The sequence below is a fragment of the Pristiophorus japonicus genome, chromosome 5 (genome assembly GCF_044704955.1).
Source record: "Pristiophorus japonicus isolate sPriJap1 chromosome 5, sPriJap1.hap1, whole genome shotgun sequence".
Taxonomy (NCBI): Eukaryota; Metazoa; Chordata; class Chondrichthyes; family Pristiophoridae; genus Pristiophorus; species Pristiophorus japonicus.
In genome coordinates, this window is record NC_091981.1 from 235,358,081 (window position 1) to 235,373,869 (window position 15,789).

The 15,789-nt window shown below is 41.2% G+C and overlaps 1 protein-coding gene across 3 annotated transcripts in view; it reads left to right on the top strand.

Moving 5' to 3' along the window:
• Window positions 1-15,789, top strand: part of spag6 (sperm associated antigen 6) — a 237,255-nt gene that overhangs the window by 181,453 nt on the left and 40,013 nt on the right. For 2 of the 3 annotated variants that reach the window (XM_070880078.1, XM_070880079.1), the window contains exons 6-8: window positions 1,716-1,889; window positions 4,541-4,693; window positions 7,602-7,793. In XM_070880078.1, the coding sequence (XP_070736179.1) occupies window positions 1,716-1,889; window positions 4,541-4,693; window positions 7,602-7,793 (519 nt within the window). The remainder of the gene's footprint in view (window positions 1-1,715; window positions 1,890-4,540; window positions 4,694-7,601; window positions 7,794-15,789) is intronic. The other variant, XM_070880080.1, reaches the window with a different exon arrangement.

Below are 15,789 nucleotides of genomic sequence, written 5' to 3' on the forward strand. Positions count from 1 at the left end.
GATTTACAACCCTTTCAGAGAAGAAATTTCTCCTCATCTCAGTTTTAAATGGGCGGCCCCTTATTCTAAGATCATGTCCTCTAGTTCTATTCTCCCCCATCAGTGGAAACATTCTCTCTGCATCCACCTTGTCAAGCCCCCTCATAATCTTATACGTTTCGATAAGATCACCTCTCATTCTTCTGAATTCCAATGAGAAGAGGCCCAACCTACTCAACCTTTCCTCATAAGTCAACTCCCTCATCTCCGGAATCAACCTAGTGAACCTTCTCTGAACTGCCTCCAAAGCAAGTATATCCTTTCGTAAATATGGAAACCAAAACTGCACACAGTATTCCAGGTGTGGCCTCACCAGTACCCTGTATAACTGTAGCAAGACTTCCCTGCTTTTATACTCGATCCCCTTTGCAATAAAGGCCAAGATTCCATTGGCCTTCCTGATCACTTGCTGTACCAGCATACTATCCTTATGTGTTTCATGCACAAGTACCCCCAGGTCCCGTTGTACTGCAGCACTTGGTAATCTTTCTCCATTTAAATAATAACTTGCTCTTCGATTTTTTTCTGCCAAAGTGCATGACCTCACACTTTCCAACATTATACTCCATCTGACAAATTTTTGCCCACTCACATAGCCTGTCTATGTCCTTTTGCAGATTTTTTGTGTCCTCCTTACACATTGCTTTTCCTCCCATCTTTGTATCATCAGCAAACTTGGCTACGTTACACTCAGTCCCTTCTTCCAAGTCATTAATATAGATTGTAAATAGTTGGGGTCCCAGAACTGATCCCTGTAGCACCCCACTAGTTTCTGGTTGCCAACCAGAGAATGAACCATTTATCCTGACTCTCTCTTTTTCGTTAGTTAGTCAATCCTCTATCCATGCTAATATATTACCCCCAACCCCGTGAACTTTTATTTTGTGCAGTAACCTTTTATGTGGCACCTTGTCAAATGCCTTCTGGAAGTCATGGGGCCGAATATTGTGGACTCACTGCCCACTGCCACCGACTACCGCCGAGTTTTCTGGGCGGTCTCCCCTCCGAGCGAGTTTGAAGGAGGCCTCCTGCCGACGGGGAGGGAAAACCGCTGGGAACTGCCAGCTGACGTCTGCTGGCTTGCAGTTCACATAAGTGTCCTCCCACCTGCCGTGCCATTTGGTCTGGGCGGGTGTCTGTTGCAGCAGGGCGAAAGACCACCGCATAGAGGCAGGTCTAACCTCAACGGTAAGTGAGAAGACCTGCAAAAATAGGTCAGTAAACTTTTCTTTATTTTATTTCCAGCGCTTCAGGTGAAAGAGGTCCCCTGAAGGTATTAGTGTTTTTTTTTTATGTTTTGAAAATTTTAAATTTGATATGTTCCCTCCCTACTTTGGAGATATTGGGAGGTCCCGCCTGCTGCTGCCAAGATTCATGGCGTAAGTCATTTTTTTGCCGCCGGGCGGTCTTTCCCGGACTTTTCCACAAATCTCCTGCCCAAAGTACCGTCAGATATCTCAGCAGTCCTTTGGGCGGCACTTGGGCGGAACGTAGCTTCCACCAAGTTCGGGACTAATGAATATATAATAGCTTATCAGTGCTGCCTTTATTCCATATTTTTAAAACTCAGTTTAAAGTAGCCTTATGGCTAATCATTCCTTGCATATTTAATTCTTTTAGCTCAGCAGCTCTAACCACGAATTTGAATTCTTGTGCTATTGTTCTGTGTTCTATAGCGCCAAGTGTTTTCAGCTCTTGGTCAGATTTCAAAGCATTCTGTAGATCTGGCTGAAATGGTTGTAGAAGCAGAAATTTTCCCCGCTGTTCTAACATGCCTAAAGGACCCAGATGAATTTGTGAAAAAAAATGTTGCAACTCTAATTCGGGAAATTGCCAAGCACACACCTGAGGTAAACACATTTGATTTTAAGAGTGCAGCGAAGTAGCTGAAAGATTGTCACAGATGTTGTACAGACAGAACCGAATGGTAGCTTGCACTATTTTAAATGTTGCTTACACTGACATTTGCAAACCTATGTATTTATAAAGCAGTTGATAACATTTTAATTTATTTGTTTTTAAGGTACACAACATGATCATCTGTTTTTGGAGCACAAGCCTAAATTATGCAAACCACCATTTTAGCATTTTTGTACTAACTTATCTTTAATTAGAATTTACTGGTTCATCGTCTGTGGTATTGCTTATTGGGGAGCAGGGATCTGGTTTGAGGAGCAGAAAAGAGGATTGTCATTGTCTGGGGGGCTGAATGTGGGAATTGGGGAAGCTCAGTGCTATGTCCAGGAGATAATAGGAGGTGGGGGAGTCCCCCGGGAATGGCACGAGATTGGAAAAAAGAATCCAATGGCCCAGGAACAGAGGCTGGGTCCATGGTTGGCATGGGAATGAAAATGGTGCTGCAGAGCCCAGCAGCAGCCGCAAACTTGTGTTGTGATTCTCTCATCTTTTTGCTATCCATGGGCCAATAATACTATTGGTTCGTATGGGTCAATCAACATATTCGAAAACAACACACATGACACTCAAGATGTTTTTTAATATATACAATTGAGATGGGATGGACTCATAACTGAACAGTTTAAATGTACAGTCTGCCACTACTTAAAGGGTAAAACCATTTCTAATCTTCGAAACTAATTTAAATGTCTTTCATTTAAAATTCTACAATCATCTAAAGTTTGTTAGTTGAGGCAAACCTGCTGAAGAAATTCACTTGTCATAATAATTTATTTTACTTTTTCTTTCTGGTAAAGCTAAAACATAGACAAAACAATATTACCCCTTTAAACAGTGAGATTCTGAGTGTATTATATTTAGTGATAGTGATTTTCACTATACAATTTTGATTAGACATATTAATAAGCAATTTCTTACATTCCTATAGATTATTATTTATTACTTTTACTTCCCAGCTTCAGCTGAAGAATGTATGTTTAAAATCGAGAGAAATATAAATCTGTCCATAATACATCAGATCTGCCTTTATGCAACTGGTTAATTTTAGACAATGCCAGTGAACGATAGTAGTTTATACACTATTGTGACTTGAATCTCCCTGTGCTACAACAGAACAGCTTATTTATTATATTTTTTCCTGAATAACAATATCTTACAAGATTGTTGAGAAATTTGCAAAACCTACAGTACAAAAAATAATTTTCATTAAGATTACAACCATAAAATAAGGAGAGGATTACATGCAGGATTTTTATGGTTCATATTCAGGGGCACCATATGGTATTTTACGTTACATACTGAAAAATGCAATCTGGATTTGTTTTGTTATATCATTATTAAATAATATTTTCACTCATATTTAAATACTGAAGCAGTATTTGACTTGTGACATCATGAAGAATAACCCCATCCTGCTGACCTCACTGGGATACCATTACCATTAATGTTCAATTAATTATATATACAAATGCCGGGAATTTCCTCAGGGAATCTCCTGCTCCTCTGCCATAACTTTGGCGGAAATTCAATAGAAACCTTGTTTATGCGTGTAAATGGGATTTTGCCGAAATTACAGAGGCTGAGCGGGAGAAGCCTCAGTGACGGTGACAACTGTTTCATGATCAGTGTTTTTTTTATTTCACATGACACTGTATCTAAATATCTTTGTTGTATTGTTTATATCACAAGTAGATTTATAGTGTAGCCAATCCAAATTCTTATTGTCGGTATCAAATAGGGAAAAGCAGGATCATTTTCTGAAATATACCATTAATCAAAACAAAAGACACCATCTGCAGCTACAAATGGACACTCCTCGCCTTGCTTCCATAGTATCTTTTATGACCCAATCTATAAGTACCTCTGATTCTTTTTCCATTATTTTACTCTCTAAAATATCTGTTGACGCTATTTATCTGGCATATACCTCGCTGGATATAGTAAGCTCCTCCAATTTAAAAAAAACACAGAACCTTAAAACTAATTTGAAGTAATTGAAAAATCTGAAAATGTTGTCAAGACCAGACTGGAAAAATATTTGAGATGGTATAAAACGGTAGGCATTTGAATGAAAAGACTGATTTTTTAAATGGGGATATTTGGCTGCTTCATTTTGTCAGCGTTTCTACAAATGTTATATATTCTCAAGTGATCTCAAATGTTCTCATACTCCATGAAGAATGACAGTAATTTGAGATATACAGAGCAAAATTTAAGCAATTAGCTGAATCCAGAAAGTTGATAAAAGATAACAAATAATTAAACACCCTCCCAATTTTACTTTAGCCATTGGCGATCCAGGTTAGGTAGTACTGGTGGTTAATTCATTTAGCTGTTAGCAACATTCCATCTGCTCAGATACCATTAAGGAGGCACAAGTCTTACTTCACAGCAGAGTAAAGCAGTAGTATTCATCTTTTTTAATTTTAGAATACAAATGGACAAACAGAAACAATACAGTATTCCTATAACAAGAATGTATATACACTGATAGATGAAAGCGGTCACTTTAATTTGAGATGATATTTTGCTGTCTTATTTGATAGAATCTGACTAACCACCTTGTTTTTTTCACCTCCTCTAGTTGTCTCAGCTTATTGTTAATACAGGAGGTGTGGCTGCTGTCATTGATTATATCGGTGATTCTAAAAGTAATGTCAGGCTGCCTGGTATTATGATGCTTGGCTATGTGGCTGCTCACTCAGAGAACCTGGCAATGGCAGTGATCGTCTCCAAGGTTAGAGCCTGGTTCATTATCTGCGTATTACCATTACAATGAGGCCCTAGAAAAAAGACTATAAATTAATCTAGCTGCAAAGCATATTGGAGTTCAGTGGTATATTGATTTGTTGGTTAGTACTCCCAGAAGAAATGAGGTTGCAGATGTAAATTCTGTGTTGCTCATTATTTCATTTCTTTCTATTTCAGTAAGAAGGAGCTTGTTATTTTCATTTTAATACAGAAAGTGTCAAAGTAAATCTTGATTATGACTTTGAATTTAAATACTTTAATTACAGTAATTTGTGCTATGAATAAAATCTGATACAGTCATCGTCAGGGCTTCTAGCTGGAGTGCTATGCTGTGACGTGATACTCAATTAACCCCCAACCTGGGATTAATGCCTCACCTGACTACGAATGCAGCTCTAATTACCAGATCAAGGTGCAGCATTGATGTAAATGCTTGCTGTTCTTTTAAAGAAATGTCTTTCCCATTAGAGAGAGATCTCACTTTCTCTCTCTCTCTCCTTTCCTCTCTCCTCTATTTTAGTGTCTTATCTCTATGCATCTATTTCCTTTTGACAGCCCAGCCAAGATTTAAAAAAACAACCTACACAATCTTATTACATTTTTTTTAAATTGTTTAATTTAATATTTTGGTGCTGGTTTGTGTTTGACAAGGTGATGTCAGTGCCAAAAAATTAAACTTTTCCCCCCTTTTACACATTAACCTAGAGTTTTCAACCAATGTCATTGTAATGCCGCCATTAACTCTATTCAAATAAATGGGTTGACACTGGCACGAAAATAATGCTAATCCGTAAAACTAGGCTCCAGTGTCAGCATTGAGCACTGCTAGGTAAAGCATGACCAAGTATTTAGTACAAGTCCTTTTACACTTCCTCAACAATGTATTTTAATCCCTGACCTCAGAAGAACACTCCCTTTTGCATCGGTGTGAATCTTTCTATGCACTATACCATTCTTAGGGCCTCTCTGAGTAAGACTTGTTTTGTGATGTAGATCAGCACCCACTAAAAAGTGTGATTTCACTTAGGATCCTTACAGCTGTCAGAGTGAGGAGACATTCATCCCATCAGTCTGAGGCTCCAGAAGTGAAAAGGCAGTCTCGAAATTCACTGTGCCACAGTAGTCCTCTGCTAATAAAATAAATTTGATTTACGTGTAAAAAGAAATGTTGTTCCAACACCTGACATGCAGACACATTCTTAGTCAGAAGGATCAAAATGTCCAGACTGGAATCCTTTACAACATTACTAATGTCAGTTTGGAATTTAACAGGGTGAAATAGCATTGCTCATTTCTATTTCATCAAAAATACTCTGTTGTTAATCATTGTACTTCCTCGTGGCTGAGCTCAGAACTAACAAAACAAATTCAAACAACGGCAGACAGGCTATAGTGTCAGGCAGTCCTTTTATTTCCACTCACAATAAATGAGTTTGGAATTTCATATTATTGGCATTCTACAATGGTGACCAATCCAAGAAAGAATTTTAACATTTTTTATATACATAATTTCAAGAACACTTGCTGCACTATGTTCTGTAGATAAGTAAAGTATTAATAAAACTTGCTTGGCTCCTTAAACCTGGTCTGTTAGACATGTCATGGCTAGTGATGCAATGCAGTAATATCTGAGTTGGCAAAAAATGAGTTATGGTTAGGCACACAAGTTAAAGTACGCATCCTGTAACATTCATAGAATTATAGGAAATGTTGCACTTAAAAATATTCAGATGTATTTTTGTAGAAAGTTGAGAAAACTGCCAGAGATGTAATTTTGTCATTTTATCAAACAGGTAGAAGTATTGTATGTCTCCACATTAAGCAATGTTGGATAAGAAATCCTGTGTATATATGGGTCTTTACCTTGACACTGATTGTTTTAGCACAAGGTGAAACAGATTTATGCTTTTGAGTTAATTATTACTGTTAGGCTCTCTATCTTGTTCAGTGATCAATACATAAAAGCGAACTCTGGGTTTAAATTTGAAGTATTTAGATCTGCAGTTACATGTTTAGACTATTTTAAATGGTTTTAAAATGTTTAGAGGACCATTTAAACTCAGCATGAGCTAGTTGCATTAGCAGTAGTTTTCATTAAATTTAAAATTCTCATAACATGTGAAAATATCATTGACTATCACAGTATTGTAAAATCTATCATAATTAATTTTGATTTAATAATGCATGCAAAACAAAAGCTAAAACAAAAGAATTTAGCATTTTCCTTCAGTAGTTATTTTGATCAGTGTGGCATTTTAGTCCATCAGGGCTGCCAAAATAGAAAGGTCACAATGTAATGTTAGACAAAGAACTAGTGAGATGCCCCATGCATACATATCCCAATTATCTTTCCTCAGCAGAATCCTTTTATTAAAATATTATTGAACTCAATTGAAATTGTTCTATTCTGCATTACTAAAATAGTTCTTATTTTTTAAATTTTAATCTAGGACACAAACCTGTCTTTGATTTGGTTTTATATATGCAAACAACATGTAAGAAAAATAATTAATTTCTTAATTGCAACTGAACAAAGTAAATTTTTACATGTCTTTTAACAGTTGAAAGTTATGGTTTGAGTTGCAATGTGACTTCTCTTAATATATGTTACTTTTCATTTACTGTGTATTTTTCCACTGTAAAATGATACAGTAGTGGCTATATAAGTAATGGTGCTTCAAGCTGAGGATTTCACTATCCTTGACATTCTGTCAAACTGAAAAAATGCCAGCTCTAATATACTGAGCAGCTGTGTGCTGAACTGCTCTTTCAGTCATCAGGAAGATGTGTAGGATAGAAATAAAGAACTGTTTTTTTTCTAAAATTGCTTATTAGTGTAAGCCTATCACATGTAGTGTTTCTGACTAAGACTGTGCTTCTGATCAACACTACAGGGGGTGCCTCAGTTGGCTATCTGCCTGTCAGAAGAACCAGAAGACCACATTAAGGCAGCGTCTGCTTGGGCCCTGGGGCAGATAGGAAGACACACTCCAGAGCATGCACGTGCTGTTGCTGTGGCAAATGTTCTGCCAAAGCTCCTTGCACTCTACATGCAGACTGGAAGCTCTGAAGACCTTCAGATTAAGGTAAAACATACATCAAGCCTGTCATATTTAATCCCACTTGCAGCCAGAGTGCCAAATTTAACTATTAAACATCTAAGATGATTTTCCTTTCTTTTGTACATCCTAGCTAAAGATTAGAAAAGCTTGCTATTCAGATAAGAAGAAATTACCTTTGTACTTTATTTTACCTATCGATTCTTAAAGATAGTACATTATTGAAATGTTTATATAAAGGAAGGTGGGGAGAAAATTCAGTATTTAAAGAGTTTTTTACACTGGTGCTCTTTTAGTAAATTGATTTTAAAGTGTGTATTAATACTGAATTATCTATGGTAACAGGAATTAATCCTGATCTCCTGTCAATAATGTTTGCCTAGGGGATAATAGCTGGCTTGAAATGTGTCACAATGGAGAGCTTCAGATGATGTAATAAACCATGAGAGTAAAGCTCGAGTGGTTAATTACAGAAATTCTAATCCCTAGACATAACCTGGTTAACAAAATCCAAGCCAGCTGTTCTTTGTTATAAATGTAATTTACTGTGAATTCTTGGGATTTCTGGCAGTTGCAGTAAAATCAGGTGACAAGAGTAATGACGCTTTTTTTAACCAGAAGCTGCATTGTTTATCCTGATAGTTAACCCTTGTCACATATACATCTACCTTCAGTGTTGATCTCTACTGTATTAAACACATTAGATTAATCTACTGGTAACTCTGTTATTTTTTATTTAACAATTGATTTTTATTTTAATATGTATTGAAAAATGTTTTGTGTTTATTACGATGATATAAGCAGAAGCCATATTGTGTACCTGTGGAACATGATATTGAAACTACCTCAATAACGTACAAGCAATGTAGTCATTTATTTATTCACTTACTGTGTTATTCAGTGGGGTCTGCCAGTTGTGTAAATATTGTATCCAGTGATAGCACAGCATGTTTCCTCTTGACAACCTTCATTTTATCAGTATTTATGTGGTAGTAGTAAACGGTGTTACAGCCGTTATAATGGTATATGGTTTTATCAGTGTCTCACCTGCCGGATGAGTTTTACTAAAATATAATACTCTGCATTTAGAGTATCTAGTATGGATTGTACTACCATTATTCATTTTAAATTAGTCATTAGAGAGCATACCATCTGAAAATATTTAAATTGGATATGTTGCAGCCTTCTCTCGCACATATTTAAAGAATACAACAGGTGCTCTCCAAATCTTGCATTTAATCCACTTCAGAACAGCAAGTAGAAAAATTCCATTGATTTATGGCTAAAAATCAATTGACTACTAGTACTGCCATTAGTTGATTTTTCTAAATGTCTTCATGCTGGCAGGATGAAAGGGCAGCTACATGATTGTCCAGACAGCTTTTGTGCATTTGACAACCAATGAATGCACATCAAACTGAAAGTGCAGATACTTTAAAGAAACTGCATTCACTTTATTGGGCTGCACAGGCAGTAGTTCATTACAATAAAAAGGTACCTGCACAATGTTACTTTTCCCATTTCTCATTCTTGTAAATGACTTTTATAAGCTAATTGGAAGAAGGTGTGATGGTAGCAAGTCACTGCAAAATGTTCTGCTGTTAATTTTTACAGTTTATAAATTCATTCTTAGGAACTAATTTTCATTTTAATTTTTAAAAAGAATGTATAGGCAGCACACGAAGTGAGATAGTCTGTCTGGTTCAGTAAATTAGCTTGCATGCTGGATGAGAAATTAGATATTTTTCCTCAAAGGAAACTGAAAGATTTCAATAAAAAACAGTTGTGAATGACATTATAAAGGAGGCTGCAAAAATCAGTTCACAATGGAAATAATTTTGCTAAGAAACTAATTTTGATGATATTCGCAAACAGGCATTTGACATATTCATATATTTTTCTGTCTGCTCCTTTAACAAAGATGTTAACCTTTTTAAAATATTATTTCTGTTAAAATGTAAACAGAGGAATGTCATATGAATATGGTAAGCGTTCGTTAATATTGCCAACAGTCATTTTCAGGCTTTCAAGCTCAGATTCCTGCTGCACTGATTTTCTGTCTGGTAGACAATAGCACAAATTCAGCGAGACTGTACTCCCAGAGCCGAACCTCACTAGATGGGTGTACAGGTCAGTGAATCAAAGCTATAGGACTCAATTTTCCCCAGTGATTTGCGCCATTTTTTTGGCGCACGCTGCTTTTTTTGGCCTAAATTAAAATATCCAAGTTTCCCCAAGGATTGCGCGCCAGCGTAACTCAGTAACGATTTTTTTAGGTTAGTTTCTTTTTGTGTCTTGGGGGCGTAACCTGATGTCTGCGCCAGTTTTTCACATTTATGCAAGTCTGGCCAACTTACATTTCTCCTAGGACGGCGCATGTGACCACTCCCAAAGAACCTTCTGGGCACTTAAGAAAAACCAGCGCACATCATAAAATTGGCGCAAAAAACGCCATTGTTTTTAGACGAAATTTTGGAGGGGGTCAAGAACACATTAAATATGCATCATGAAGCTTAATTGTTTCAAACTTAAAACGCAGAAAATGGAAGTTTAATGCAATTCTTTAATTTGGGATGTTTTTCAAAGTACCGTGCCACCACCGAACGCCTCCAAACCGGGCTCAAGGTTCGGAGTGTCGGCTGGAAAAATCGGTACCTCGCCCGGACACAGGGGCTCAGTTTCAAAAGAAGCCCGTGGGGAGGTGGGGGTGTGTGGAAGTTGAACTGAAGGGAAGAGAATGCTTACACTATGCAGCAGCATCAAAAGAAGCCCGAGGGGTGGGGGTGTGTGGAAGCCGAACTGAAGGCATGTGAACCCTTACACTATGCAGCAGCAGCATCAAATGAAGTCCGGAGCGGGGGGGGGGGGTAGGGTGTTTCCTGTCTAAGCAAGCCTATTGCGCATGCACAGACCTGGGTGTGGACCATACTAGGGCGTCGACCTTAGGGAGAGAGAGAACAAAGAAGCTTGTCCTGCTATTTTGAATTTTTTGCAAAGGTACATAAGAACATAAGAAATAGGAGAGGAGTACGCCATACGGCCCATTGAGCCTGCTCCGCCATTCAATAAGATCATGGCTGATCTGATCATGGACTCAGTTTCACTTCCCTGCCCGCTCCCTTATCGCTCAAAAATCTATCTCCACCTTAAATATATTCAATGACCCAGCCTCTACAGCTCTCTGGGGCAGAGAATTCCATAGAATTACAACCCTCTGAGAGAAGAAATTTCTCCTCATCTCAGTTTTAAATGGGCGGCCCCTTATTCTAAGATTATGCCCTATCAGTGGAAACATCCTCTCTGCAACCACCTTGTCAAGCCCCCTCATAATCTTATATCACCTCTCATTCTTCTGAATTCCAATGAGTAGAGGCACAACCTCCTCAATCTTTCCTCATAAGTCAACCCCCTCATCTCTGGAATCAACCAAGTGAACCTTCTCTGAACTGCCTCCAAAGCAAGTATATCCTTTCGTAAATATGGAAACCAAATCTGTACGCAGCAGTCCAGGTGTCGCCTCACCAATACCCTGTATAACTGTAGCAAGACTTCCCTGCTTTTATACTCCATCCCCTTTGCAATAAAGGCCAAGATTCCATTAGCCTTCCTGATCTTTTGCTTTACCTGCATACTAATCTTTTGTGTTTCATGCACAAGTACCCCCAGTCCCGCTGTACTGCAGCACTTCACAATTTTTCTCCATTTAAATAATAACTTGCTCTTTGATTTTTTTTCTGCCAAAGTGCATGACCTCACACTTTCCAACATTATACTCCATCTGCCAAATTTTTGCCCACTCACTTAGCCTGTCTATGTCCTTTTGCAAATTTTTTGTGTCCTCCTCTCAAATTGCTTTTTCCTCCCATCTTTGTATCATCAGCAAACTTGGCTACGTTACACTCAGTCCCTTCTTCCAAGTCGTTAATATAGATTGTAAATAGTTGGGGTCCCAGCACTGATCCCTGCGGCACCCCACTAGTTACTGGTTGCCAACCAGAGAATGAACCATTTATCCCGACACTCTATTTTCCGTTAGTTAGCCAATCCTCTATCCATGCTAATATATTACCCCCAACGCCATGAACTTTTATCTTGCACAGTAACCTTTTATGTGGCACCTTGTCAAATCCCTTCTGGAAGTCCAAATACATCACATCCACTGGTTCCCCTTTATCCACCCTGTTTGTTACATCCTCAAAGAACTCCAGCAAATTTGTCAAACATGACTTCCCCTTCATAATTCCATGCTGACTCTGCCTGACTGAATTATGCTTTTCCAAATGTCCTGCTACTGCTTCTTTAATAATGGACTCCAACATTTTCCCAACCACAGATGTTAGGCTAACTGGTCTATAGTTTCCTGCTTTTTGTCTGCCTCCTTTTTTAAATTTAATCATGGGGGCAATACTGACAATGCCATACCTCGTGCAAACCTTCTGCATGATGGTGCTGCGGAGGAGACGATTGATTCAATGTCATCGCATGAGGAACCTCAGAGCACGTAGGATGATGGGCAGGAGGCCTTACCCACGCCAGGTATATCGAGATAGGCTTTCATACCTGCACCTGAGTGATGCAGACTGTGTGAGAAGGCTGCATTTCCGCAAAGAAGTAGTAACCGAGATCTGTAAGTTAGTAAAAGCAGACCTACAACCTAGAAGCATCAGGAGGACTGCTTTGTCAGTTGAAGTGAAGGTTACAGCTGCACATTCATTCTATGCATCTGGATCATTCCAGGCAAGAACTGGGGATATGTGCGCCATTTCTCAACATGCAACACATATCTCCATTCAGCAGGTGACTGCTGTCATGTATCCTACATGGCTACAAGGTGTGCCACCAGAGGGCACAGCAGTGGGAGACTTGTAGGATACCTGTACAGGTGTGCCTGGCCTAATATAAAAGGCAGGCCACCAGGTGTGATCCTTACTCTGGAGTTAACAAATAAAGTTCTAAGGGCACTACAGTTCAAGTACAACACATTGCCTCGTGGAGGTATTATTAGAGCATCCAAGGATATAACAATTGGCGACGAGATTGCGAACTTTCACGCGAAAATGGCTACCCTTGGTACGTTGCAGCAGTTTGCTGATGGTGATGATTGGGACACCTTTATGGTGAGGCTCGACCATTTCTTCACAGCAAATGACCTGGCAGGAGATGACCCGGCCACACTGGCTGATAAGCGCAGAGCAATCCTGCTAACCAGTTGTGGGCCCCCCGTCTATAGCCTCGTCAGGGACTTGCTGGCACCAGCGAAGACAACGACCAAGACGTACGAGGAGCTCGTAACCCTGATCCATGAGCAACCCAAGCCCAAGGAGAGCATCCTCACAGCCAGAGACCGGTTCTACACCCACCGAAGACCAGGAAATTGCAAAATACGCCGCAGACCTCAGGAGGCTGGTGGCACCGTGTGATTTCGTTAACCACCTGAATGAAGTGCTGCGGGACATTTTTGTCATCGGAATTGGCCATGAGGGCATTCTTCATAAGCTACTGTCGCGGATACCACAGTCACACTGCAGAAGGCCATCTCTGTGAGCCAGTCATTCACGACCTCAACCTGCGGCTCTCGGCAGATGACTCGCCCTCAGGACTCAAACCCGGCAGGTACTGTACACAGAGTGGCGCCTTTTAGAGGCTGGACTGTAGAACGCGAACCCTCTCGGGAGAGAGAACAGGCCCCTGAGTCCCTTAATTCAGAGTCTGCCGAGGGGGGCTAATCGAGTAGCTCCATGCTGGCGTTATGGAGGGAATCACCGGGCTCACCAGTGCCGCTTTAAAGACTATGTATGCAAGGACTGCAGCACAAAGGGTCATCTCCAGCGAATGTGTAGGAGAAATATGACTCACTGTGTCGATGAATAGTCTGCAGATGGCCAGGAATCCAGCACGGATTATGAAACGATAGGCAGAGAGGCAGCTCAGCCCCACGATGAGGTATATAGCATGTTCACCTGCACCACCGAATTTTCCCCGTTGAGGATGGAAGTCGAGATAGATGGCGTTCCAGTCTTCATGGAGGTGGACATGGGGGCGAGCCAGTCAGTATTGAATCAAGAAGCCTTTGAGAGGCTATGGGACAATCAAGCTGAACGACCCAAGTTGGTCCTGGTTCAGGCAAAGCTGCTCACCTACACCGATGAACTTATCCCAGTCGTTGGTAGTGCGAATGTAAAGGTACTCCATGATGGCGTGGTGCACAAGTTACCTTTGTGGATTGTTGCAGGTGATGGACCAATGCTACTCGGAAGAAGGTGGATGGAGAAGATCCATTGGAAGTAGGAAGACTTCACCCCTCCAGCGATTGACGTCCTCCGCGTTCGGAGGCACAGCAAGCCCTCACTTGAGGGTGGACCCGGCACCAGAGCAGACCAGCACAGCACCCGAGGCACAGACCACTCAGCATGACTGCGTGGAGATGATCCAGCTGAGACGACCTGAACGCACCTTCCAGGCTCCAGTGGCAGGACTCTGGGGGAAGAAAATCGGATCCAAAGGCAACTTCCCAGCTTCGGTGGCAGTACCCGGGGAGAAGAGGATCACTGCAGTCGACATTGTGGATGGAGGAAAGATGGCGCCCAAACCACGAGGTGAGATGCTGAAGAAAAAGCTGGCAGCGGCCAGACCACAAGGTGCAGCGCCAATAGAGCAACACGTGGCAGCAAACAGAGAAGAGGATTGGGGTAAAGAAAGCAAGGATCTCTTAAGGAGGCCTGCAACCCACTACAATTAAAGGGACAGTTCCATACACTCAAGCAATGTAATAGCAACTGTAAGTTAGAGATAAAGTGTGTAAGTGATGATCAGAGTTATGTACATGCAACCAGCGAGGAAAAATCACGCGATCACGATCGGAACTACAGAGTATCCATAATGAGTAATGAAAAATTGTGCGGTGTAGGATTTCAATTGCACGTAGCCAATGCAGCAGGCAGCCACCCATCGGGAGCACACAGGTCCAGCTGTAGCCTGCGTCCCTGGGACCAGCGTTATGCACCATGTAGTGTGGCCACAATCAGCCAATACACAAGACCTGCAGAGCAAGCGATCTCAGGAGGGCAACGGCACCGGTATTGATACCCTGCCCCTGATCGGCTCCACCTCTCAGGCACCCGATAGAACCAACCGCCACGAGCCTGAAAGAGCAAACTGTGCTAAGGCGTAGCCGCCAGACCCCATCGCCACCAAGGCCATGCCCGGAAATGAAGAGTCACCCGCTACAGTCCCCCCAAAGGGGACTGGGACCAGCCAGGATCCCAAACCAAACAACGCCCAGGCTAGAGAGTCAGCAGTTCCTGTACACTGCTAGACGACAACTCATCAGGGAGCAGCAGCGATCGAGGGCGCAAAGAAAGGACAGGGATGTCACAGGCATCTGTGAATCTGCCCGACGCTAGGAACCTCAGCAACAGCCCCAAGAGCAGGCAGCTTGAGCTAACTGGGTTCCCACTGCCAACACTGGTCACCATGCCGCCACCAGACTGCAGGGACACAATCCAGAAGTTCTGGAACTAGTTTGTCCTTACGCACTGGTCACCGCATCGATAATGTATCTCACCAATCTAACGTACTTGTCTCACAATGGAACCACAAATGTAATGCAAACTTGTTTTTCTGAATTTGACTGAATATGAATGCAATGAGCCTCCGGCATAATCTATATGTTGAGGGGGGCGGGGGGTCGGGGGAGAATGGAGTGGTCAGGGACACACACAAACAGCAACCACCAGCACTCTACTGCACCAACCACTCACCCAAGATTGAAACGACCTGCCAAGGGTCACCCAGATAGAGCCCAGATAGAGCTAAGCCCAGAGCACAGTCAATGCAGAGGCGATTTGTCATAAAGGCTCAGGGGAGAGTGATGTCATGTATCCTACATGGCTACTGTTGGTACTATCACAAGGTGTGCCACCAGAGGGCACAGCAGAGGGAGACTTGTAGGTTACCTGTACTGGTGTGCCTGGCCTAGTATAAAAGGCAGGCCACCAGGTGTGATCCTCACTCTGGAGATAAC